This window comes from Poromitra crassiceps (assembly GCF_964638095.1).
Source record: "Poromitra crassiceps genome assembly, chromosome: 25".
NCBI lineage: Eukaryota > Metazoa > Chordata > Actinopteri > Beryciformes > Melamphaidae > Poromitra > Poromitra crassiceps.
Genome location: NC_139649.1, coordinates 923060 through 950000, shown reverse-complemented (window position 1 = coordinate 950000; position 26941 = coordinate 923060). Strand labels below are relative to the sequence as shown.

Here is a 26941-nt window from a genome sequence, read left to right as displayed (position 1 = left end):
CTATAATATCCCCATATAGTAACTTAGTGAGTCTGAGCAAGTTCATATGGAATTTTCCTATCACCTGTGGTATCACAATAATATCCCTATACACAGGGACTTTGCTGTGATATATTTGTATCATCAAATCGTATTGCAGGACCACTGTAAGCTAATGTAGCTGTTTCAGGCTATAGACCAGCAGGACCACTGTAAGCAGGACCACTGTAAGCTAGCTGTTTCAGGCTATAGACCACTGTAAGCTAGCTGTTTCAGGCTATAGACCACTGTAAGCTAGCTGTTTCAGGCTATAGACCAGCAGGACCACTGTAAGCTAGCTGTTTCAGGCTATAGACCAGCAGAAGTAGAGCCACTGTAAGCTAGCTGTTTCAGGCTATAGACCAGCAGAAGCAGGACCACTGTAAGCTAAGCTAGCTGTTTCAGGCTATAGACCACTGTAAGCTAGCTGTTTCAGGACCACTGTAAGCTAGCTGTTTCAGGCTATAGACCAGCAGGACCACTGTAAGCTAGCTGTTTCAGGCTATAGACCAGCAGGACCACTGTAAGCTAGCTGTTTCAGGCTATAGACCAGCAGGACCACTGTAAGCTAGCTGTTTCAGGCTATAGACCAGCAGGACCACTGTAAGCTAGCTGTTTCAGGCTATAGACCAGCAGGACCACTGTAAGCTAGCTGTTTCAGGCTATAGACCAGCAGGACCACTGTAAGCTAGCTGTTTCAGGCTATAGACCAGCAGGACCACTGTAAGCTAGCTGTTTCAGGCTATAGACCAGCAGGACCACTGTAAGCTAGCTGTTTCAGGCTATAGACCAGCAGGACCACTGTAAGCTAGCTGTTTCAGGCTATAGACCAGCAGGACCACTGTAAGCTAGCTGTTTCAGGCTATAGACCAGCAGGACCACTGTAAGCTAGCTGTTTCAGGCTATAGACCAGCAGAAGTAGAGCCACTGTAAGCTAGCTGTTTCAGGCTATAGACCAGCAGAAGTAGAGCCACTGTAAGCTAGCTGTTTCAGGCTATAGACCAGCAGGACCACTGTAAGCTAGCTGTTTCAGGCTATAGACCAGCAGAAGTAGAGCCACTGTAAGCTAGCTGTTTCAGGCTATAGACCAGCAGGACCACTGTAAGCTAGCTGTTTCAGGCTATAGACCAGCAGAAGTAGAGCCACTGTAAGCTAGCTGTTTCAGGCTATAGACCAGCAGGACCACTGTAAGCTAGCTGTTTCAGGCTATAGACCAGCAGAAGCAGGACCACTGTAAGCTAGCTGTTTCAGGCTATAGACCAGCAGAAGCAGAGCCATACGTCTAACCGCTGTGGCACCTCTCTTGGAAGTTGGCACACGTCAAATGTAACTTAATTCAAACCAAACAAACATACAGGAACATTCAGGACCAATTATTAATATAGCCATGGGAGTTTGGTGATCTGTTGAACACATAAAAATCTTGTCTCAGCCTATAGTATATGATTAATAATTAATAATTTATTCACTAGAACTATAAATTATATTTATTATGCAAGGTATGAATGTATTTGTATAGATATAGATATATATTTGTATATATGTGTGTGTATGAACATATATGGTTTATTGAGAATGTAAATAGTATAAAAGTGGAAGTCAATTGATTAAGAATGTGAACTGTGGAATGGGGGTTGGACTAAATAAGTACAGTGTACTTCATCCTACTCCTTTTCGGACCTCGTTGCTGTCACGTATTCTGATTATTATTGTTTATTTTTATTTATTTTTTTCATTTCTTTTCTTTCTTTTTTCACTTATAAATATATATATTTTGTAACATTGATACTACTTGTGTATATTACTCTTTTTTTTTTTTTGAAAGTCCAAAATAAAGCTTTCATTCATTCATTCATTCGTAGTCGTCGGTCCACTTGTGGCCGATATTTGGTGTTTCTGGAAATGGTATGGCTGACACCTGGCTTTGTAAAGTGACACCCTGGGCCTACAGGCCACTGCTCAGATTTACAGGACCTTATTTTTGCACAACTCTATTCTTATTATCCCAAAATGTTAGAGCTTTTTCCAAAGACAATGTTCTTCAATCAGTTTCCCAAGATGTCTGCATTTCTTATGCGATAAACTGCATTATAACTTTAGCCTATGTAATTCTAGTTTAAATTAGACTGGGAAAAAGCGCATGCATTGAAACCACACAGCCTGCATTTTATAAGGTCAAAGTCTTCAGGTCAAGCCAAAAACAAAATAAGCTGAGTTTTCATTGGAGTAGGCCTATTGAGATATTTGCATTGACTTTTTCTCTTATGTTTAACATTTGGCCTTCAGGCTATTTTAAGCCTTTGCATTTCATGAGGAAAGTGTTTACTTTCTGACTGGACAGCAGTCCAATTGAAAAGGCTGATTTTAAAGAAATTACTTCTGGTCAGTTAGCTACAGCTTCATGGTCAGTTAAAATCACCTCGACAAATTCTCATTCTGCTCATTTAGTGTAAAGTAATCTCACAATGAAGCCTTTGCCTCTCGTATCACTTGGCAAGACCACGCATATTTATTAGATAAATATTGAAATATGAATGCTATGTTATGTTATGATGTTATGTTAAGGGCACAGCCAATAATCATCCATCTGACTGCAATCCGGAAAGCTGCATACACATTTCCAATGTGTTTTTTTTTATCAACAAATATTTCAGGTAGGCTATATTGTGTGAAATTGTCTAGTTAACAATTTACTATTTAACAATTGACTGATTTTCATTTTCCACAGTAGGCTAATTATTTTAAATTCGTTTTTATTCTGATTTTAAAAGCTGTGTTAGAAATAAATATGCCTAGACTGATCATTCTGTGTGAATTTGTATTATATTTTATAGTTTAATGTGTAAGCAATGATTAAAAACAGTGAATAGGCCTATGTTTGTCTGATTTCAATGCTGAAACAGCAACAGCACTTCAATTGTAGCTACAATAGGCTGCATTCACAGCATATTGAAAGAGTTTCATCTATGCAATTTAATGGACGACACTTAAAATAAAAGTGCAAGACCAGACCCTGTTGCTAATTTGTAAATTGATATTTTGTAGTCTGCTTAGCTGCGTAGCCTCCTATAATGAAGCATCCTGAAAATAAATGGAAAACTAATCGAAGATAGGCCCTTTTGACAAAGCCTTCTTATTTCCTATTAGGCAATTTCTTCGTGTTTCCCCTCGTCGAGATAGCAGATTTATTTTCACAACTTCTCGATTGAAATATCATATTGCACTTTTCACATTGGCCCAATACTCTAAATATCACTCTGAATATCAAAATAACAGTCTAAATCCGATGTATTTTAATTTATTTAATTGCACGTCGTTAAATAGATACGATTAGATAAGATTAGCTCAATAAATAATAATAGGCTAACGTGCACTAGCCTGATTTATAGTCCCAGCCCATTACCGAGGCTATCATCACAACATACATTTAATAGAAAGTCGAAAAAAACACCAAATCTGTGTGGTCTAGGGGTTCAATCTCCATCTCAGCCTTTTTTGTATTATTCTTGTGGAAAATGTGTGTGTTTTCATATATGATGGTGGCAATGAAATTAAAGGTGTGTGCATAATTAGTTACATCACATTGCAACAGCAAGGCCCCTCTGTGCAGAGGACCCCACCCCCCCCAGGGGGTGGGCTAGAAGCCATATCCCATCCTCTTCTCCCCCCCCAACCAGCCATTATGTTGGAGCTTTAGGAGTAGGCGGCCATTTCTGTTTAAGTGAAGATGCTGTCTTCTTCCAGTTTTCCTCCTTAGGTAGGCTTTCACTTCCTAGTTAGTAAAGTCAACCCTCCAACTCAAGCATCTCAGCTTGAGTTGGAGGGTTGGCTTCAGAGGCCTGTGCCAAAAATACTCACTAGGAATTGAAAGCTCACCTAAAGAAGAAAAGAGAAAACCAAAAAACAGCATCTTACCTTAAACGGCAGCCTGCTCCTGCAGCTCCAACAGAAATGTGGCTGGTTGAGAGTAGAGTAGGATGGGATACGGCCCCTGAACGCACCTGTGTCTGCTTATTGCTCTCTTTTAAAGGCTGGGCCTCCCCAACACACGACCAATCACCCGCTGGCACCTGACCCAATCTCATCAAGTACTCACACAACACACCTGGAACCCACTCACACAGCCAATCAGGCAATCAGGAGGGAAAATCAACCAGCTGGTGAAATTAACAAGTAGATGCAACCGAACCAACACAACACAATCCATTACATACACTGGTTAAAAAAATCAATCCCAGTAGATGTAATGTAAACTATATGGCAATAATAATAATAATAAAAGCAACATTTTATACCAAATACAACCTACAAACAACAAGTCTAATTGTCACATTTCAAAATCATTCAGACTGACAAGACACTCATATCTGGGCCCGTATTTATCAAGCTTCCTAGAATTACTCCTAAGAACACTGCTAAGAGTACACTTATGAGCAAAAAAATTCCCAGCCAAAAGCTGCACTTAAAAGTCAGTTATTATGCATCTCACTCCCTCTTTCAGCGAGGTGTAGGACTGAATCCTAAGTGTCAATCTCAGAGCTGATTTACGACAGGTGTGTGTGCCGTAAAGGGAAATGTTGATGACGCAATTCCAAGTACACAGGAATGGCCAATCGCTGAATGGAATCCCTTATGCACGAATATCCTAAATAGAGATGATTCAACAGTGAAATGCACAATGGGAGTGTAGCATATATTCACCAATAATTTCAGAAGAAATTATCAACAAAATAATACAAGATAGCCTACATTGAAAATGACTCAAGAATAGGCTAAATGTTTCCTAATCCACCCAATTTACCTAATCCCACAACTGACTCGAAACTGTGTGCTGTCAATTGACTACCCTATATAGCCAGGTTCTATAGGCTGTATGATGAGCAAACATGGAATCCAAAAGAAAGCCGAATTGGAGGGAGGATGACACGCTGTGCTTAGTGGAGTTAGTAGAGCAGAGGAAACAAATAATCAAAGGAAAGTTCAACCCAACTCTCACCAGTTGAGACAAGAAGGCGGCATGGGAGCATATTGCATTGGAGCTGAATGCATCACAAGTACATTGTGTTCGCTCACCAACAGACTGTGAGAAGAAATGGTACAGTGTCCTATCAACATTGCCCTGCTGGCAACTCCTAACCACTTAGGACACCTCCTGAGGACTCCTAAATAGCTGGGGGAGTAGGAGTGTTTCCTAGTCTTAAGAAGGTTGATAAAAAGCTTTTATTCTTAAGTGTGAGAGTAGGACTAAATTTCACAAATTCTCAGCACTTACGACTAAAATGGCACTCTGAGACGGGCCCTGGGCCCGTATTTGTAGATGAGACAGTCTGTTTTAAGAGACTAGTTTTGCCTTGTCTGCTTTGCTTCAGTGCTGCAAAAGTGAGAGAGAAAGATACATCCATGGCTGGCTCGCGCTGCTTTCATCCAGAAGCTATGCGCTTCTTCTTCTTTTGATTTGATTGGCAGCCACTTACCGGACTGACAGAAAGAAAAGCCATGTCTGAAAGCCAGATCAGTCCCCATTAATCGAGGAAATATACTGTAGTTCCTTCACATTTGCCAGTTTCATGAGCAACTAGTGTATATGGCAGTGTTGGGGATAACAAAAGTAACACATTAGATGTAATATTATATAACCTTTAGCAGTAATTAAAAAAATATACAATCATTTCCTAATCAAACTGTGTTTTTATGCAAATAACCACTATAGATGACATACTAATAATAATAATTATTATTATTATTATTAGTTTATAGTGTTTTTCAATGACTCAAAGACATGCTTGGGAGAAGAAAGCCTTTTCAGAGTAAAGTTTGATTTCAGTGAGATAAATTCAAAAACATCCTCACAGTATGATAAAGATGGGGACTAGTCACACATACAGTGACTTGAGACTTGGCTTGAGACTTGTCCTCAAAGACTTGCAACTTGTAAAGACTTGAGACTTGACTTGGACTCTAGCTCAAAGACTTGAGACTTGACTTGGACTCTAGCTCAAAGACTTGAGACTTGACTTGGACTTGCAAAAATGACTTGTGAGTCTCTCTAGTATATATACCAGAGATACTCACAAGTCATACATATCTTTAGGCTACTATATTTGGATATCATATGATATCAAAATATAGCCTAAAGAGCCTCCAGGAACCTTAATTCAAATTGGGTTCTTTGAGGAACCATATTCATACTGCGTAAAAAGTAAAGGTTCCTGCAGGCACCTCTGAGAGCATTGAGGAGCATTGAGGAACTTCTGAGTTCTTGGAGGAGGGCCCTAGGTTCTTGGAGTAACCTAGAGGTTCCTCGAGGAACTTGTAGTTTTTACAGTGTAGGCTACTATTTATGGAAATTTGTAAAACGCAAAGAGCAGTGTCCTAGAAGGTTTACATTTAAACGTTTACATAGCAAAAATAGAAATAGAAGTAGGCTATGTCAGTGTTTTCCCCTGTGTAGCTGAGAAAGTGGACACTGTCAATAGTTAGCACTGTGAAGCTGATACAATTCAGGTGGCGGTAATGCAACATTTAAGGATGCCAACCGCCATAAAACACAGAAGAAGAAGCTGAGAAAAAGGAAGTGCTGTGGGGTTGCAGCTGGTGAAAACCGTCTATAATGAAGTATCTCATGCTTGTTGATTTAATGATTGTTTTGCACCTGCTGCTCACGTTTGAGATACTTCCAACATCATCGGAAAGAAGGTGGGAGCAGCCGAGTACAGTCAGCCAATCAGAGGCAGAGCATCATGGGGAAAAAAATATCGCCACCGGTTCCCACCCAGTGTTGTTACTCGAGCTCCAAACCAGGAAGTGAATACAAACAAGCCCCGTGGAGTTTCGATCAGCAACCGATGTACAGCTAGCTGGAGGCCCGTAGTCTCAACAGTTACATAGGAGGAGCATCTTGTCGAGCGGCTGGAAGTTGGATTTACACAGAAGTCCAGGAAGGGAAACGTTTGGTTCGTTGATCTGGGAGCTGCATGGGGATTTAACGTTACAGGGATTCTCCAGGGGAAGAACGTTTGCTAAAGCGTCTGTGATAGTCAGAGTGACTGACTGCACAGACTTGATGTTACTGACTGTGTTACTCCATCTGACAACTTGGCCAACACGGGGTTTGTTTCTATTAAAACCTACCCGAGCTAGTTATTTTGGCTCTGTCAAGTTAGCCAAAATAGGACGTGAGGGAGAATAGTGTATCGACATTTTCTTCAAAATAAAAGCGTTTTTTTGGGGGGGGGGGCAATAAATACACCAGGGCAAAGAACTGCAGTGAAAACGATATTTTTGGACAACAAAACAGGATTTTAATATACCTCCTTAAATATATTCTCCAATCCAATTGTATTAGTACAATATAACATAACGAGAACGTTATTCCTCGATGGTTATTTTATTTTGGTATTATTGGACATCGTATTATTTGTCATTCTGGCTAGCTTGACACTGCCCTTTATTATTGAATCGCATCCATCCCATCCAGTATTGCTGAATGATGATGGAGCAGCTCATACCGTATGCCGGCCCGGGGAGCTTCCCTCTCGGCCTCCAGAGCAGGTAGCGGGCCTGCGGGGCTGCGGGGCTGGGCAAAGTGGGCATGCGGGCGGACGTGGAGTACAGCCCGGTGGGAGAGGGGCTGGTGATGGGGGACTTCTGGCTCTACGTGTGGATGCGCAGGGTGGCGGTGATAGCGGCTCATCTCACCGGCCTGGGTCTGACCCTCATCATCTCACTGCTGTCCCGACCTGGAACAAGTGAGTGGAGAGATACACTTTTTTCCCCACACATGAAAATACACCATAATAAAAAACCATAAACATCACTATAACATTCCTACTGTCTGTGGTAGTCCGTACAGTAGTAAACTTGTCATTACACTTTTGGTATTTTCTATGGATTACAACAGTGATTCTCAACCTTTTTCATATCAAGGACCATGAATTCAATACACAGGGCCACAGAAATGTATTTGATGAGAATCTCTTTTGTTAGATATGATTTTGTCTAGAATTGCATGTATGACTATGGTATCTGTACTGTAGGCAGAGAGATAGGCAATAGTCTAATATTCTTCTGCATTCTCTAATTATATCAACTTTTTATAAATTCAGAAGTTTAACAATTCATCAAATTGCTGGGGACCCCCTCGAACCACCTCAAGGACCACTGTTGGTCCCTGTACCGCATGTTGAGAACCACTGAGTGTGCCATATGGTATTACTATAACGTTGCGATTTAGTATTGCCATAGTGTTTATGTGGTGTTCTGTAGTGAGTTTACAATATTTGTATCTGTCACTATGGTATCCCTATAATATACAAATATACTATAGAACTAGTTGTCACGGAATTGTTAGCCCCGTCCCGCTACACTAGCAAACACTGCAACAGGAAGTGAGCTGGGGTTCAATTTAGAATGTTTCTGTTGTCAAGTTAAAACTGTCTATAGGGACTTAATGTTTTACTGTTATTATTGCTGTTGTACTATTTCTATAGTATCTTTCTTATTGTTTCAGGTCTGTTTTCCTGGCATCCAGTGTGTATGTCTGTTGCAGTAAGTAACTCTCTCTATATACACACACACACACACACCCTGACCTGCATGGTGCGTCAGAGGAAAACCATGCAAACACAGAAAAGGAATTCTTCTTTCCATTGTGAATAATGGATAGGGCGGGTGTTGCAAACAGGGAGGGTAAAGGTAACGACTGAGCTATTCTGTTACAAGCTGACATAGAACCCGCGAGGCTAGGGAACGCAGCTCTCACACTAAAATGGCGGCTCAAGGCATTCTACTGATCCAGCAGCATACTGGTCATTAGAACACCTCATCATGACACATCAGCCAGCATGTTGAGAACCTGTCTGTCCCCCTGCTTTCTTTTGTGTTGCCATGTGTTCTTTACTGATATGACTGATCATTGTCATCCATCATAATGGCATGTTCAAAAGCACACAAAAGAATGCTATTTATAGCCTGTTTCCTGTTAAATAGCACACACTAGAGGGAGACTGATAAGCCACTTCTAATGTTGTCCATCCAGTCAGTGCTGTGCACCTCTGATATGCACTTCTTTGATGACATATTTATGGTAGAATTGATTCTAATGAGACGTGACAGTTTTGATTTTCTGATTCCACACAACTGTGTGATTATTGTAATGATCATATGCTTAGATTTCAATGAAGAGTCTTGGTGTTCCATGATCTAAAAGCTGAAAGATGTTCCATAATAATCAGGTCTTGTCCGCCCCCTGCAGTACTGCCTGTGCATGACCGAAGGCATCCTCCTCTTCTCGGCTGAAGGATCCCCCTTCTGCTTCAAATCTCGCCAGGGCAAAGTGCGTCTCCACTGGTTCTGCCAGGCTCTGGTCCTCGTCGCCGCGGCCACCGGGCTGGGCTTCATGGTGGCCAGTAAGAACGCCATGGAGCACCCCCACCTGGCCAGCTGGCACAGCCTGCTGGGCGTGGGCACTGCAGCCGCCACCCTGCTCCAGACGGCCTGTGGCGTGTGCCTGCTCTGCCCCAAGCTGCTGCGCGTGTCCTCCCCGGCTCGGCTCAAGCTGTACCACGCCACCTGCGGACTGGTCACCTACCTGCTGGCCACGGTGACCGTGGTGACGGCCATGTTCTCCGACTGGTTCCAGGCCACAGTGAAGGGGGCGGCGTGGTGGGCCTTCCTCCTGCTGCCCCTCTTCCCCGCCCTGGTGGTGATGAACCAGATCACCAACGCCTACCTGCCCCGCAAGAAGATCAGCAGCTAGGAGGGCGAGGGGAGAGGAGGATGCTTCACATGGTGGTGGCAAGAAGATCAGCAGCTAGGAGGGCGAGGGGAGAGGAGGATGCTTCACATGGTAAAGATCAGCAGCTAGGAGGGCGAGGGGAGAGGAGGATGCTTCACATGGTAAAGATCAGCAGCTAGGAGGGCGAGGGGAGAGGAGGATGCTTCACATGGTGGTGGCCGATACTCATCTGATGCTGGACTTGTCCTTTAACATCATCTTGTGAATAAAGCAAATCACCTCACACTCCTCCCTGCTCCTCCTCACGCTCCCTGCTCCTCCTCACGCTCCCTGCTCCTCCTCACGCTCCCTGCTCCTCCTCACGCTCCCTGCTCCTCCTCACACTCCTCCCTGCTCCTCCTCACGCTCCCTGCTCCTCCTCACTCCTCCCTGCTCCTCCTCACGCTCCTGCTCCTCCTCACACTCCTCCCTGCTCCTCCTCACGCTCCCTGCTCCTCCTCACTCCTCCCTGCTCCTCCTCACGCTCCTGCTCCTCCTCACACTCCTCCCTGCTCCTCCTCACGCTCCCTGCTCCTCCTCACACTCCTCCCTGCTCCTCCTCACACTCCTCCCTGCTCCTCCTCACGCTCCCTGCTCCTCCTCACGCTCCCTGCTCCTCCTCACGCTCCTGCTCCTCCTCACACTCCTCCCTGCTCCTCCTCACGCTCCCTGCTCCTCCTCACACTCCTCCCTGCTCCTCCTCACACTCCTCCCTGCTCCTCCTCACACTCCTCCCTGCTCCTCCTCACACTCCTCCCTGCTCCTCCTCACACTCCCTGCTCCTCCTCACGCTCCCTGCTCCTCCTCACTCCCTGCTCCTCCTCACGCTCCCTGCTCCTCCTCACGCTCCCTGCTCCTCCTCACACTCCCTGCTCCTCCTCACGCTCCCTGCTCCTCCTCACGCTCCCTGCTCCTCCTCACGCTCCCTGCTCCTCCTCACGCTCCCTGCTCCTCCTCACGCTCCCTGCTCCTCCTCACACTCCAACCCCATGGCATCTGCTGACATGTGTCACAGAGGGATTCTCCAAAAATCCATTGGACTGGATTGCAGTGCTCTAATACACACATGCACAAAACCCACAGGAAGTAGTCTGGTATGGACTGTCTGACCTGACACTACTGCAAATGCACAGGAAGTAGTCCAGTATGGACTGTCTGACCTGACACTACTGCACAAAACCCACAGGAAGTAGTCTGGTATGGACTGTCCGACTTGACACACAAGCTTGTCTGACCTGAGGCACTACTGCAGACAAGCTTGTCTGACCTGAGGCACTACTGCAGACAAGCTTGTCTGACCTGAGGGACTACTGCACACAAGCTTGTCTGACCTGAGAGACTACTGCAGACAAGCTTGTCTGACCTGAGGGACTACTGCAGACAAGCTTGTCTGACCTGAGGGACTACTGCAGACAAGCTTGTCTGACCTGAGGGACTACTGCACACAAGCTTGTCTGACCTGAGAGACTACTGCAGACAAGCTTGTCTGACCTGAGGCACTACTGCAGACAAGCTTGTCTGACCTGAGGCACTACTGCAGACAAGCTTGTCTGACCTGAGGCACTACTGCAGACAAGCTTGTCTGACCTGAGGGACTACTGCAGACAAGCTTGTCTGACCTGAGGCACTACTGCAGACAAGCTTGTCTGACCTGAGGGACTACTGCAGACAAGCTTGTCTGACCTGAGGGACTACTGCACACAAGCTTGTCTGACCTGAGGCACTACTGCAGACAAGCTTGTCTGACCTGAGGCACTACTGCAGACAAGCTTGTCTGACCTGAGGGACTACTGCACACAAGCTTGTCTGACCTGAGGCACTAGTGCAGACAAGCTTGTCTGACCTGAGGCACTACTGCAGACAAGCTTGTCTGACCTGAGGGACTACTGCAGACAAGCTTGTCTGACCTGAGGGACTACTGCAGACAAGCTTGTCTGACCTGAGGGACTACTGCAGACAAGCTTGTCTGACCTGAGGGACTACTGCAGACAAGCTTGCACTTGGAGGTGGCGGACTTCTGTGGCTGAACTTGACTTGTATTCTCCACTGGCCTCTCCAGAGGCACATTTGCACTATATAAATATATTCAGCGAAGAAGAAAAAGTGACACTTTAATGTATGTAGACTGGTTTCCTCAAGGAATATGAAGCACGTACTGCTGCTTAGTTGTAGTAAAGTAAAGCTGAATGCGCGAGGAAACAGCAGCAGACGATTATATACCAGCCCTTTTCTTAAAAATGGTATTTATTCATTTGTGGCATTTAATTTGTATGTTGTGTCTGTCTTTGCTCCTTGAAGGTGCTATGTGTGGCATTTGACCCATTTTGAGTGTAAAAGCAGGGTAAACACAGGTGTAACCAATAACATTATGAGGGCCCTGGCACTGGAACACCTCAATTGAATGGAAACATAATGAATGGTATTGGTAACTTACACCTGTGTTCGTTTGCCCTGCTTTACCACCTGAACACAGTTGCTGTGAAAAGGGTCTATGGCAGATGGTGGAAGGAGTGAAAGGCCGATGGAAAAATAGCCTCCTGGATGTTTATCATCTAATTTGTTTATATTAATTGTACCAAGATAGCAATTAATTGGACTATATTGTATATTGATGTTTAAAAATGCTACACACAGCACCTCTACCCCTTACAGCCAGCGTGTGACCTCGTCCTTTCTCCTTCTGTTTGTGTCAGCCTTGCTCTGGAACCATGCTGATAACAAGGTCGAAGGTGTTGGAGAACCATGCATTGTTTGCTGATAACAAGGTCGAAGGTGTTGGAGAACCATGCATTGTTTGCTGATAACAAGGTTGAAGGTGTTTGATTCCTCCTCGCTCTGATCTCATCGCCAGTCTATTTTTAAACTGCATTGCAGAACCGCCCTATTGACCTATTGAATGTACTGACCTTCCAGCGCCAAGCGTCAACTCCTCTTTCACTAGGCAGCCTATGTATTTATGCAGAAACAAAGTAGTTAATCAATTGGACCTTATATTCCTAAAATAAGTCACCCAGTAGCAGCATGTTGTCTGGGTGGGTGTTGGTGAGTTCTAAGTCTTTAGCAAAGCTTGGCTTGTGAAAACTAGCACCTCTGTGGTATCTACTGCGTCTATTCATCTGTTCTGATGAAGCGCTGCACTATCAATGCATTTGGCGAGGTGAAGGATAATTTAACATGTTTAGGTCCATTTAAATATTCTACTTACATTTTTTTAAGAGTAACCTCTTAACTGGGTTGATACTTTATCGGACGGGACTTGTGTGGGAACCCTGTAGTCTGAATGCTCACAAATAAAATCACGTTATGGAAACTAAGGGAGTAAAGGGATATAAAATATGTAGACATGTACCACAGCAGAACAACTATTTCATATAAATTTCATAGCCATTCCCTAATGTTTTGAGTTTTCTTTTTTACTTCAGAAATCATTCATTCTCATTCAAATGACATGAGCATAGCTCTTATAAATATGCATAATGTGCTTTATTTAAGCGCTATTACTCAGGACTTGATGCTGAGACTGTTCAGCATGTTGAGGTGATCAGGCGGAGTCTTGCTTTCAGGAGGTTGGCCTTTTCTGTCTGTCCTGAACAAATAAATACATTTGAAATGTGACATTTGTTTTGATTCATCACAGGACACCACATGAGTTCTTTCTAGAGATGCCCTTTTACACCAAGACGTTCAACAGTCCTACAGGGAGAAGAATAGAACTCTACTCTGCAGAAGAGGCAGAGACCAGTTTTTCCACTCGGTAGCCTCAATAGACCAGAATGCAATGCACCGTCCACTGAATTGTCCCTTCACTCACTTTGAAGTGAGAAAAGCCACTCTAATAAACAACATCTAATAAACCTATATGTCTGAACACAAGAAAACAAAAACTGTCTAAGCCACTCTCCACTTCAAGCCATCGAAAACTGCTTCTCAAACTTTTTCACGTCAAGAAATGAGACCACAGACCCTCATTTGATCAGGTTCTGTCCCAGGGGCCCCGGCCCCCGTCTGATAGGATTTTTACTTTTAAATGTTTTATTACAGAAAGTGAATGAAGTGAATACCCAAAACCTTCTGTCATCGTTTTACTTATGGATGGAATTATAATGAAAATAAATGACTCACCTTTTTGCTGGGAACCCCCTCAAAAGGTTCCCAGTGGGGGTCACTCCTGTTCTCCGGGGGGCGTAGGAAACCCCTAAAGTCCCCTTCTGAAGTGGAAGTAGACGAGGCAGGTTGAGATTAGTGGCGTCAACACTTCATCATAAAACAACTGGAACACACTGAACACCATCAATCGAACAGTGTCAGAGTGCCAAGGCTGGATGTGTCGTTTAAAAACGCTTTCACGAGTGAAGTCAAGTCACCCAATCTGCTTTGCCACTCGCCAAGCTTTCTTAAATGATCCATCAGAAAATCATGAAAATTCACATGGTGAGAAATCAGTTATGATTGCTTTATTCAAAGATCATTACCATCACTGATCATTACTATCATGCGGTTTTATAATTTGTAATATTTCCAAAAGAGAATAGTAAGTTCATTAAAGTGAACATGATCCACCTTTTTTACTTTAAAAATGTGTAGTAAGAATAAGTATCGACTGCCTTGAGTTCTACAGAACGGAAAGAGTCCTTGGATGTGAATTATGATGGTTTTGTAGTTCCATTCATAATAATCAGAGGAGAAAGTTAAAACCATAAAACTGGTCACTGTCTGGGGGAATCCTCCAGGGGTCAAAGGTCACAGTTCAGAGTTGGGAAGCGACTTGTCCTCACAGATGAATGTGACCGAGCCGTTCAGCAGGTCGTCCATGTTGACCGCCACCACCTCCGATGACGACCCCTCCTTCCCATCTCCCAGGGCAACAAACACCTGCTGGGCACTGCCCAGCTGCGATTGGTCCAAGGAAATGACAGTCTCCGCCCCTTCGTCGCCTGTCATCTGTGTCAGGATTGCCTGATTGGACAGAGAGCATGTCGGTCATTTTTTTTACTACTATTTTCTTCCATGCGTTGAATATTTTGGAAAGGATGAGATTTCTTTCTTAGAATTTTTAATACTTCGTTCTTGGTATAGCGGCACTTTAAACTAGGGTCATGTGAAACACGATAAGACAGGATTCTGAAACATTTTCCATTTCAAATTTGATGCCTCTGCTAGAGGAGGCATCATTACATCACCTTGTACTCTGCTAGCCGTTTATCTTGGCTGGATCTGAAGATTTTAGTCTGAACAATATGATGTACGATGATGATATGATATATGTCATCTAGGATGAATCACTCGATATTACAGATAGCTTTCACAGCAGCACCAACTATCACAATTGATTAAATAGAAGTACAGACAGATTTCAGTGGGGATTTGGACTGTATGATAGATTCCCATCATTTTCCAGACTTTTGGTCCAATTCCAAAACATTGCAAGACCTGGCAATGATCTTATGGGGCTTTTCCCACAGAGAAAGCTCGTATATATCGTCTCTCCCATATGACATGAATGCGGCAGGAGAGTTCTCTTACTGTGTGGGAGGTGGATGCCTCCTCCTCCACCGGCGCCCCCATGTGGCAGGAGAGCACGTGGTCCTGCAGTTCAAGCTGGGTGAGGCAGACCAGGGAGCAGAGGGAGCAGCCGAACGCCGAGCCGTCGTGCTCCTGCAGCTCCTCCTCCCTGCTGAACGCTGCAGGGTCTGCGGGAGGAAGAGATGTTCAAAGACAGCCCACCAGATGGCGCTCGCGGTCCTTTCCTAAACCATCTACCAGTGGTGGGTAGAGTACTGAAAATGTATACTCAAGTAAAAGTAGAATTGCTCGCTCCCATAAAAAAATGACTCGCGTACAAGTGAAAATTACCAGCTGAGAAACCAACTCAAGTAAAAGTAAAAAAGTACCCGGTAATAAATTACTCAATGTACAAGTTACTTTTCCACCATTTGTTATGGTGTGCAATAAAAAAAAACAGCACTTGTGTGATTTTTTTTAAAGGAAGTAGCGTAGGTAGGCTAATCAAACAGGAATATCTTAGGATGTATTCACACCTATCTCGTTTGGAGCAGTTGTTCCGAAACCGAGAGCGTTTTCCCCCTTGGTCCAGTTCGTTTGGGGGAGTGTGAACACAGCAATCGCACTCGGATGCGGGACAAAACAAGCGTACCAAGATCGCCAAGAAAGGGTGGTCTCGGTCCGCTTTAAACGAACTCTGGTGCGGTTCGTTTGTGGTGAGAACGTGATCCGACCTCGATCCGACACAACTGCAGGAACCCGTGTGCATTTTTGGATAAAACAGCTGCCGTAGTCAGCTGCGCTGTGCGTAATGGCCTGAAGAACGAGCATTTTTATCGTTTAAAAACAACATCTTCATTCAGATCTTTCCCTGCTAGCCGGGCGCTCCTAAATTCAGATCCTGTTTTGGCGACTTGTGAAATCATCACATCACATCACATCAGCAGTTTCAACTCGATCAACTTATCTGGTCTCCATTAAATAAATGAAAACAAGTCATGGTAATCCAACCGATTTTCTGTTTCTAACCCCTCCCCCTCCCCTAACCCTAACCCTAAAATCTCAGAATGTTACCATTTTACAATTTTCGAGTCGAAATTGTAACATAGCAACGTTGGTCCAAAACGCTGCTATTTTACAATTTTCTGTGAGACTGTGTTGGGTAATCAGAGCCAGCCTTCTTTGTGATAACTTTCTCCCTCTCTCTCCCGATGCCTCCCTCTTTCTCTTTCTCTCTCTCTCTCTCTCTCCTCGCACGGGCACCCCCGATGTAGCCTACAATGTAGGTCTAACAAAACACATTCTTATAATCATATAAAATCTCTGGGAATTATGTTTTCCATCCCGAGAGGCTATTAGCCTACCGGAGTGTCTCCTGGCCAATAATCCAGGAGGCTTGGCAATACTATTTGGACTGTTTGATTTGTGGCTGTGTGAACACAAAAGAACCAAGGCACAAATTAAACAACTGTATCAATTAAGTACCTGAATCGGAACAAAGCAAACGACCCAGAGGTGTGAATACACCCTTATACAATTGATAAATGAACAAACTCCCACTCTCTCTTCAATTTCCCTATCTGACCCAGAGTGGACACATGTAGTGAAGTCAAAAGTAAATCAGTGGCTCAAAAATATACTCGAGTAAAGTACAGTAAAAAAAGAAGAGAGGAACATGAAAAGTACTCGATCCTTAAAACACACACGCACGCGCACGCGCACACACACACACACACACACACACACACACACACACACACACACGCTCGTTACTTGTAATTAACTTGTTAACGAGCCCTGACATATCAACACTGGAGCGGGTGTCCTCACCTGGGTGTTCGGCCTCTTGATGTTTGGACAGGCTGCCAGCGTTGGGGAAGAACTTGAAGCAGACGTCACATTGGACCAGGGTCTTGAGCTGACGAGACGACGTTTGGCTGGCAAAGACCTCGGGGTGGGTGGTGCGGTTGTGGTACCACAGACCTGATAGTTGCTGTGGACACAAGGAAGAAATGTATATGTCATATTGGAGATGCACTACAGGACTAATCAGATTATCAACCAGGTTGATCAATGACCAACCTGATCAATTGACCAGGTTATCAATATCAATTCCTGTCCATTCGAGTTTTTATTGAGTCAGAATCATCTAAAATGTCACCGGACCAGTGGTTACAATGCTGACTCCATCCCTACCTGGTAAGACTTGTGGCAGAGGTCACAGCTGAAGGGCTTGATGGCCGCGTGTGTACTTTTGTGTTTGTCCAGTAGGGCGGCGCTGATGAATCCCTTGTGGCAGACGGCACACTTGTGGTAGTCCTTCGGGTGGCACTCCTGGATGTGCTGCCGATGCTCCTCCAACGAGGCGAAAGTGAGACAACACTTCTGACAATCGTGGGGCTCCATTATGTCTGGAGGATCAAATACTCAATATTATATCTGCTCCAAAATGTCTGGTGGGGTCAAAGACTCTATATTAGATCTCACCATATATATATATAATATTATTCTAGCAAGACACCACAAGAGGCCGTGATTTACGCTGATTTTCCAAGAGCTAAGAGGCGTTGGAGGTGGACTGTCAGTCCGCCTGGTGTGTTCTTACTGTGGGAGGTGTGGAGGTGGACTGTGAGTCCGCCTGGTGTGTTCTTACTGTGGGAGGTGTGGAGGTGGACTGTGAGTCCGCCTGGTGTGTTCTTACTGTGGGAGGTGTGGAGGTGGACTGTCAGTCCGCCTGGTGTGTTCTTACTGTGGGAGGTGTGGAGGTGGACTGTGAGTCCGCCTGGTGTGTTCTTACTGTGGGAGGTGTGGAGGTGGACTGTGAGTCCGCCTGGTGTGTTCTTACTGTGGGAGGTGTGGAGGTGGACGGTCAGTCCGCCTGGTGTGTTCTTACTGTGGGAGGTGTGGAGGTGGACTGTGAGTCCACCTGGTGTGTTCTTACTGTGGGAGGTGTGGAGGTGGACTGTCAGTCCACCTGGTGTGTTCTTACTGTGGGAGGTGTGGAGGTGGACTGTGAGTCCTCCTGGTGTGTTCTTACTGTGGGAGGTGTGGAGGTGGACTGTGAGTCCGCCTGGTGTGTTCTTACTGTGGGAGGTGTGGAGGTGGACTGTGAGTCCACCTGGTGTGTTCTTACTGTGGGAGGTGTGGAGGTGGACTGTGAGTCCACCTGGTGTGTTCTTACTGTGGGAGGTGTGGAGGTGGACTGTCAGTCCGCCTGGTGTGTTCTTACTGTGGGAGGTGTGGAGGTGGACTGTGAGTCCGCCTGGTGTGTTCTTACTGTGGGAGGTGTGGAGGTGGACTGTGAGTCCGCCTGGTGTGTTCTTACTGTGGGAGGTGTGGAGGTGGACTGTGAGTCCACCTGGTGTGTTCTTACTGTGGGAGGTGTGGAGGTGGACTGTCAGTCCGCCTGGTGTGTTCTTACTGTGGGAGGTGTGGAGGTGGACTGTGAGTCCGCCTGGTGTGTTCTTACTGTGGGAGGTGTGGAGGTGGACTGTCAGTCCGCTGGCCTGGCTGTAGCCTTTTCCACATTCCCGACACACGTAAGGCCGATCGCCGGTGTGCGTTCGCACGTGACGCGTCAGCTCGATGGACTGTGCGAAGCTGGCTTCACAATACTGGCACGAATACATCTTCCCTAAAACACACACAAAGAACACACACTGAAACAACATCGACTGGACTGACTGTTCTGACTGTACTGACTGTTCTGACTGTACTGACTGGATGTGTGAAAACACGATGCAGGCGTCCAAAAATCCAATAAAAATGAGATGCAACTGGAGCTCACATGGCAAAATGAAAGAGGGGGAAAAAATTCAAACTGAGATCTCAGCTCAATGCAAACATTCCATTTCCATCGTTGGTGCCATTATTCAGCTTTTCACCTTATAGAGTTATAGCAGCTGTGCCTTTTCATTTAATGCTATTTTCTCACACTAAGATGTGACAGAAAAAGACGGCTATCACAAACGAGATTGTGTGTTTGTGTGTGTGTGTGTGTGTGTGTGTGTGTGTGTGTGTGTGTGTGTGTGTGTGGCAGGGGGGGGTACCCTCAGAGTGTTTCTTCTTGGTGTGGTAGGCGAGTGCAGCAGCCACGCTGAAGCTCATGTCACAGTGTTTGCAGTGGTAGGGTTTCTCTCCGGTGTGCAGACGCATGTGGTTCTTCAGAGACGAGTTGGCACCGAACTTTGCGCCGCATTCCTGGCAGGCGAACGGCTTCTCGTCAAAGTGTTCGGTCCTCTTGTGGTAAATCATACCTGAAATATGACAGCTGCTATTAGAGAAGAGGAGAAGAGCTCCGCTACATTTCAGTGCCAGTCATTTAATACTGGCCCGACAGTCATCAGAAGACATAATTTTTAAGCGTGAGTCTTATACTGTAGTTGATGAAGGTCGGACAGATCAAAATATCATAATAATACTTTTTTTTGCAGTAAGCAAGACAGTGTGCGGGAGTTATTGTTTTCAAGTTGCACTTTCCTCTGACGCACCTGTCCCTCTGACGCACCTGTCACACATTCAGGTGTGCAGAGATTTTTTTCAAAATATTAAGCAGGAGTCTAAGCTTTAGGAAGTGATTTCAAAGATGATATCGATTCTGCCTAAACTAAGAGTTAAATGTGTATGTGATATAGATTGGGGCCAGACCTAAATGCACTTTCAAAGTAAAATCAGTGCAATATTAAAATCAATCCTAAACCTAACTGATAACCAGTAAAGAGATGGTGGTCTGTACCAGTTAGAATCCTAGTTCTTATAGTTAGATTTTGGGTTGATGCCAGGGAAAAGCACCTACTGGTTAGTCTACCATGACGCGAATTAGGGCTGTGCAATAAAATCGATACAGCAATATATCGCAATACTTTTTTCGGCAATACTGTATCGATATTTCAGAAAAATATGGTGATATATCGCCATATCGATTTCTTTGCACAGCCGTGTGTTCAGTGACACAATAAGAATACTTTTTATTTCAGTGCATTCAGTAAGACACTCAACAATCTGTAGTTTTGACTCAATTTGTCCAATAAGTTCTCAATATAAAGTGATGTACATATTATTGCACTACCTGGGTGGTTGTATTTTTAGTTATATTTTTTTATTGACAGTAAATTATGTAGAGTATTGCAATATATCGCAATATGTATTGTATCGCAATGTATCGTGATACAATTGTATCGCGACCCATGTATTGTGATACGTAACATATCGTGAGGTCCTTGACAATACCCAGCCCTAACGCAAATGTGGCATAACTCTGCCTGGGCCGGCTATCGTTCACCTGACGGGTGGGCGAAGGTCCGCCCGCAGAGGTCGCAAGCCACCTTCTTCTTGACCCGCGCGGCCTCCGGGTGAGCCTGGGCCCGGTGGCGCCGCAGGGCCCGCGGGTTGCCCAGTACCTCCGGACACAGCGGACACTTCTGCTTGAACTCCTGCGACATGGAGCAGCGCTTCAGGTGGGACAGCAGCCGACACTTGTAAGCAAAGCCCTTTTTACACCAGCGACAGGAGTAGGGCTGTGAGGGCGAGGAAGAGGAGGTGGAGGAGGCTGGGGAGGAAGGCCCATCTCCCTCTGTGTTTTCTGTCACCGCAGCTTCAGCTTTGCTGTCCGCCTCCGTCTCGCCCTCCATGTTTTCCTGCTGCTCCTCTTCAGTGTTGGTGCTGTTCTGCTGTTCTGAGCCTGCTGTGAGAGATCAGAGGTTTAAGTGTTGTTCTGAGCCTGCTGTGAGAGATCAGAGGTTTAAGTGTTGTTCTGAGCCTGCTGTGAGAGATCAGAGAGGTTTAAGTGTTGAGCCTGCTGTGAGAGATCAGAGAGGTTTTTAGTGTTGTTCTGAGCCTGCTGTGGGAGATCAGACAGGTTTAAGTGCTGTTTTGAGCCTGTTGTGAGAGATCAGAGAGGTCTAAGTGTTGAGCCTGCTGTGAGAGATCAGACAGGTTTAAGTGTTGTTCTGAGCCTGCTGTGGGAGATCTATAGTTTATCATTATTAATAGTCTGCAACTCTTGTGTGTGTTTTCTATTGATTTACTACTTGATTTGCTAACAAGCAATATGATGAGGGGAATATGGCCATCAGCAATGTGATGTTTTTATTCATTTACTATTGTTAACTAAACCGTAAACAAAGACATGGAGACAGACTTCCCAGTCATATTTCAATTTATATTCTTGCACAACATATAAGCACTTTCAATGACCCATGACTATTTTCAAAAACTTTCAATGCCTTGATTTTTCCACACAAATTCACAAACTTTCAAGGACCCACGGGAAAGGTGCTGTCAGTGTTCTCACCAGCAGTGCTGCGCTTGGCGGTGGCCACCCTGCCAGACTTGGTAGGAGGTTTGGGGGCGTTCTTCGGCGGTCGTCCTCGTTTTCTTTTGAGTGGTGGCGGCTCGTCAGGGGCAGGTACCTGTGTGGTACCTGTGTGGGGATCCTCATCTGACACAGAGACACACAAACACAAGATTCCATCACATCAAACTTCATGATCCAAGCTGGGAAATTGCAATGTTGCAATAAAGGATATCATACTTTAGAGGAAACAATGAATGTAAGTCGGACCAAAACGGGGAAGTTAATGCAACCAACATTTCCAACTTTAAGAACATTTACAGACATCACAAAATTATTTTTTTTCATTTTCAAGGACGTCAGTGAAAGCAAATAATTAATTTTCAAATATATTTCTTATCAAACAAACTGCACAATACAAGCTCAAAATTGAGAGATTCACAGGAGCGAGGACAGGAGCAAAACTGTCAGAAGCGAGCGGGAGTGAAATGCTGACTTGCTCTGTGCACATAACTATCCCAAAGATAGCCCCAGCTCTATTCCTGCATTGCAGAGAAGAAGCAGACCTTCATTCTCTCTCTCCCACCCTGACGTACCTGCAGGTTCCACTGCAGGTTCCTCTCCGCCCCCCGGCGGCGTCTGTCTCTCCACCTCCTCCAGCAGCGAGAGAAATTGTGGGGGGAAGGAGGAAGGAGCTTTCTGCTGGAGTGTCCGGAGCAACGTGAGGACCCCCGCCTCACTGAGAGCCCCCTCCCTCATGCTGCTCATCAGCCTCTCCATCGCCGCACCTGCATCTGCCTGCTCACAGCACTGACCAACCACCTGGACGGAGGCAGAGCATATATGTTCAAACTCTTTTGAAGTAAGGGATCATCAACAAGTAGGTGTGCATTCAACGGTTTGAACAATCACCTTCCACTCCGGGTGGTTCTTCGCCTCCACGTCGTGCTTTAAAACCGTTTAACGCACAGCTACTCATTGACCTTCCTGCTTATACCAAGGTCATTTACCAACAATATAAAATAATTGCACTTGCAAATTTTTGGTGAAGGTTTTGCACACAAAATTGAAAGATTATGAAGCAAGAGCTTGTTGTTGTCATGACAAGGAAGAATTCTAGTCCCTTTTACAACCACAAGCTACAACGGGGTGAGGTTAGATCCGTACAAACAGGCTAGCGTTAGCTAGCAAGTTTGGTCGTCACAATTAGCTTTTCTCATCAATTGAGCAGGAAACAGATTTCACCATTGAAATCAGAGTGAATTGTACGTGTCAGCTCATGTTTAAGTCACTCAGTGGCGTTTTGAGAAATTATTGTTGTTGTTGTTGTTGTTGTTACAGGTTGGGGGTAGCGGAGTAAACTACATGTGCAATACACGGTTTTAAATGCACACCTGCTGGCCAATCAGACAAGAGTATTCACCGGACCATGGTATAAGACATTTGAATACTTTTAAAAGATAATTTAAGACATGTCCAGGACCCGGGACGGACAGCCTGATTACCTGTCTCTCCTCTTCCTGGAGGCTGGTGAGCGCTGCCTGGCTCAGGAGCTCCAGGACAGACGGGACGTTGCTGAGGAGCTGCGTCAGCTCAGAGGAATGTTTCAGGAGAACGGAGGAGTGAGGAGACACCTCGGCCATCATCAGGCTGTCTCCCTCCACTACGCTCAGCAGGGGCTTGGCTTCTTCAGGCTCTAGGGTGATGAAGATGAAGATGAGCCCAACATGGAGCTACTTCTGTCTGGGGGTTTTTGATCAAAGGTGTACATGCAAACGGCACATATGCAAAACTGCACATTCTAAACATAATGTGTACTGGTAACCCTTCATTTAGCAGGTTCCTAACCGTTATGAACTATTTCTAAGTAGAAGTTATCGAAAAACTATGAATAGTGCCGAATAGTTATACGATATATTTGTGTTCATATGTAATATTATGTATATGTCATTATATTTGTGTTCATATGTAATATTATGTATCATATATGTAATTCTATTTGTGTTCATATGTAATTATATAGTACCACACCTGTCAATCGAAGCGTGTCTATTTTCTATAATTCAATAGTAATTCCTGGTGACTTTGAGCAGCTAACTCACCTGTGGCTTCCAGGACTCTTTTACCTGGTGATCCTTCTGTACCTTCCACTTCCTCCTTCACCTCCTTGTCTGAGATCAGAGCAGCCTTCCTGGGTGAGGCTGCCCCCTCGTCGCCCGGGCTCATGAGCTTCTCGCCCTGCGTGTGGGCGGACGGGACCGCGCCCGGCGGGTTTATGAGGCTGGTGAGGACGTTCTTGAAGCTGACGGCCACGTCGAACATCTGCAGGCTGTCTGCGGCGGCCACGATGCGGCTCACGTTGTGTTTGCCCAGAGGTAGCCTGCCGGTGTAGACCATGTCCAGCAGGGAGCCAAAGTCCTGCGAGGAAACCACGGTCGTGTCGATGGAGATGGTGTCTGAACCGTCGAGGAGAGACCTGACAGAGACGAGGAGATTTACGTTTCTCTTCGGGCTTGTGAGTTATTCAACAACAGGCACAGATCAGAAATGGACTTGCTTGCTCTCCAAGTCAAAAGTGGCTGTTTGTACTTTGTAGGGCACCCCGGTGGCTCCTTCCTGTGGCCGGCCCGGGTTTGAATCTGACCCGTGGCCCTTCGCCGCACGTCATCCCTGTACCGTTTTCTCCAATTCATTGGCGATACTAACTGGACAACTGTAGCTCACTGTATGCTGCACGGAGAGTGACGTATAGGTGTGTATCTTGGCGATATGGCAAATGGGCAAAACTCCCCAAAAGTTGGCCTATCCCTTTAAATATCAGATATTAGCCAGTTAGTGCCAGTCCCCTCCTATTCACGAGTTTCCTGGTGAGACCGTGTGCGCTTCCATGACACCCTCCCTCCCTGTTTCCATGACACCCTCCCTCCCTGTTTCCATCACACCCTCCCTCCCTGTTTCCATGACACCCTCCCTCCCTCTTTCCATGACACCCTCCCTCCCTGTTTCCAGCTGCCGGTTGCCTGTTTCCACCCAGGACCGTTCATAGTGAAAGAGACTAAAAATAATCCTAATAATTGTTGTGACTTTGTACCTACCTACAGTATGTCTTGAAATGATGCCCCCCAGCACAATAATATCACACGTGCATAATTGTACAACGGAGTGACAATATCTTGAATCTTGAAAGAGAGAGACCACTAAAGCTCCGTTCATGACCAAATAAGAGTTCCAGTTTGGACATTTAGCCTTCAAAATAAAAGCTACCGCTATGCAACCACATACTATTTTTAGCAGTTTCAGATAAAATAAGCCAAACATTCCCACTCTTTGACAGCTCCTTGCTAGTGAAAAAAAATGTAAACAGGAAGTCGACAACCGGCAACCCCTGAGAATCATGGGAAACGTAAGTCCAGGAATAAGGTGAATATGATGGAGGTCCCTCCCTGACCACAGCAAAGTCTGCTAAATTGCTCAGATATATGAGTCATAAAGAAATAAGGGGTGGGGGAGTACCTGAACAGCATGCTGGAGGCAGCCAGCACTAGTTTATGTGCGCGGTGAGGACTGTCTCCTACCTGAACAGTATGCTGGAGGCAGCCAGCACTAGTTTATGTGCACGGTGAGGACTGTCTCCTACCTGAACAGCATGCTGGAGGCAGCCAGCACTAGTTTATGTGCACGGTGAGGACTGTCTCCTACCTGAACAGCATGCTGGAGGCAGCCAGCACTAGTTTATGTGCGCGGTGAGGACTGTCTCCTACCTGAACAGCATGCTGGAGGCAGCCAGCACTAGTTTATGTGCGCGGTGAGGACTGTCTCCTACCTGAACAGCATGCTGGAGGCAGCCAGCACTAGTTTATGTGCACGGTGAGGACTGTCTCCTACCTGAACAGCATGCTGGAGGCAGCCAGCACTAGTTTATGTGCGCGGTGAGGACTGTCTCCTACCTGAACAGCATGCTGGAGGCAGCCAGCACTAGTTTATGTGCGCGGTGAGGACTGTCTCCTACCTGAACAGCATGCTGGAGGCAGCCAGCACTAGTTTATGTGCACGGTGAGGACTGTCTCCTACCTGAACAGCATGCTGGAGGCAGCCAGCACTAGTTTATGTGTGCGGTGAGGACTGTCTCCTACCTGAACAGCATGCTGGAGGCAGCCAGCACTAGTTTATGTGCGCGGTGAGGACTGTCTCCTACCTGAACAGCATGCTGGAGGCAGCCAGCACTAGTTTATGTGCGCGGTGAGGACTGTCTCCTACCTGAACAGCATGCTGGAGGCAGCCAGCACTAGTTTATGTGTGCGGTGAGGACTGTCTCCTACCTGAACAGCATGCTGGAGGCAGCCAGCACTAGTTTATGTGTGCGGTGAGGACTGTCTCCTACCTGAACAGCATGCTGGAGGCAGCCAGCACTAGTTTATGTGCACGGTGAGGACTGTCTCCTACCTGAACAGCATGCTGGAGGCAGCCAGCACTAGTTTATGTGCACGGTGAGGACTGTCTCCTACCTGAACAGCATGCTGGAGGCAGCCAGCACTAGTTTATGTGCACGGTGAGGACTGTCTCCTACCTGAACAGCATGCTGGAGGCAGCCAGCACTAGTTTATGTGCACGGTGAGGACTGTCTCCAACCAGAATAGTGCAGTCACAGAAGTGGCCCTCCTTCCTCAAGGTCCACAGCTGCTGCATCAGCTGCTTGCTGTAGTTGGGCAGCTCCATATCACTCCGCTAGGGGGTGCTAGAGAGAACATCAAACTATTAAAATATCTGTCAGTTTCATGTTTACTTGCTTTGCTTATCGGCAAAAGCACACACCTCCATGCACATTGCCTGAGGATCTCTAAGAAATACTCGTCCCTTTTCACAGCAGCCATTTTGAGGTCTCGAAGCAGGGCAAACAGGTGGTGCATAGTTTATTTATCCAGTCTATTTAGGTGTTCCAGTGCCACTGCCAGCCCAGGACCCTCATTCATGTTATTTGTTACACCTGTGTTTAGACTGTTTTGACAGTTAAATGGCTACTGTGAAAAGGGCCTACCATGTAGAATATTATGGGAACCACCATAGAAACCAGTTGAAAGACACACCTCTCCCTCAACACAAGAGCTGGGGTGTGTTAGCCATGGTGGTTTCATTCAAACCAGAGACTGCACCAGCCACGTGATTCAATTAACTGCACTCCTTCAACCAGAGTGAGAGGTGGACTGTAGCACAACTTAATCAATGAAATACAACAATAGCTCTCTGGTGGCAAGCATCTATAACGTTATGGGTGGCACGAGGTCAGACTATGGACTTAAGTCAGTTGATTTAATAACATTACGGTTTCTGACCAGATAACGTTATCGCCAAATAAT

General features: G+C 45.6%; 2 protein-coding genes and 1 long non-coding RNA gene across 4 annotated transcripts; 2 read left to right on the top strand and 1 right to left on the bottom strand.

The window, feature by feature from the left end:
• Nucleotides 1–6857: 6857 nt before the first annotated feature.
• cyb561d1 (cytochrome b561 family, member D1) lies at nucleotides 6858–10356 on the top strand. Of its 2 annotated transcripts, XM_083660805.1 has the most exons (4): nucleotides 6906–6971; nucleotides 7496–7766; nucleotides 8528–8565; nucleotides 9272–10356. In XM_083660805.1, exons 2-4 carry the CDS (start codon nucleotides 7610–7612, stop codon nucleotides 9773–9775), a joined length of 699 nt encoding a protein of 232 aa, XP_083516931.1. In that variant the 5' UTR covers nucleotides 6906–6971; nucleotides 7496–7609; the 3' UTR covers nucleotides 9776–10356. The 2 variants fall into 2 exon arrangements, with proteins under 2 accessions (XP_083516930.1, XP_083516931.1); XM_083660804.1 differs by having other exon boundaries at nucleotides 6858–7766.
• A 1265-nt stretch (nucleotides 10357–11621) lies between these two features.
• LOC310798299 lies at nucleotides 11622–13408 on the top strand. The gene is made up of 2 exons (XR_014553762.1): nucleotides 11622–12558; nucleotides 12602–13408. It is a non-coding gene; the product is annotated as an uncharacterized lncRNA (long non-coding RNA).
• An 886-nt stretch (nucleotides 13409–14294) lies between these two features.
• Nucleotides 14295–26303, bottom strand: zbtb40 (zinc finger and BTB domain containing 40; the record flags this gene model as incomplete). The annotated part of the gene is made up of 12 exons (XM_083660976.1): nucleotides 14295–14749; nucleotides 15317–15483; nucleotides 17126–17288; nucleotides 17492–17706; nucleotides 18765–18929; nucleotides 19345–19551; nucleotides 20577–20978; nucleotides 21588–21734; nucleotides 22184–22409; nucleotides 23093–23283; nucleotides 23690–24063; nucleotides 26155–26303. The coding sequence occupies 12 exons, from the start codon at nucleotides 26301–26303 to the stop codon at nucleotides 14534–14536; spliced, it is 2622 nt and encodes an 873-aa protein (XP_083517102.1). The 3' UTR covers nucleotides 14295–14533.
• Between the last annotated feature and the right edge of the window lie 638 nt (nucleotides 26304–26941).

Excerpts from the sequence above, each read along its gene's own strand:
- cyb561d1 (XM_083660804.1), top strand. The coding sequence starts at position 7,610 with ATGCGGGCGGACGTGGAGTACAGCCCGGTGGGAGAGGGGCTGGTGATG. Across the intron at positions 7,767-8,527 it reads GCTGTCCCGACCTGGAACAA|GTCTGTTTTCCTGGCATCCA; the intron begins GTGAGTGGAGAG and ends TTATTGTTTCAG. Across the intron at positions 8,566-9,271 it reads CAGTGTGTATGTCTGTTGCA|TACTGCCTGTGCATGACCGA; the intron begins GTAAGTAACTCT and ends CGCCCCCTGCAG.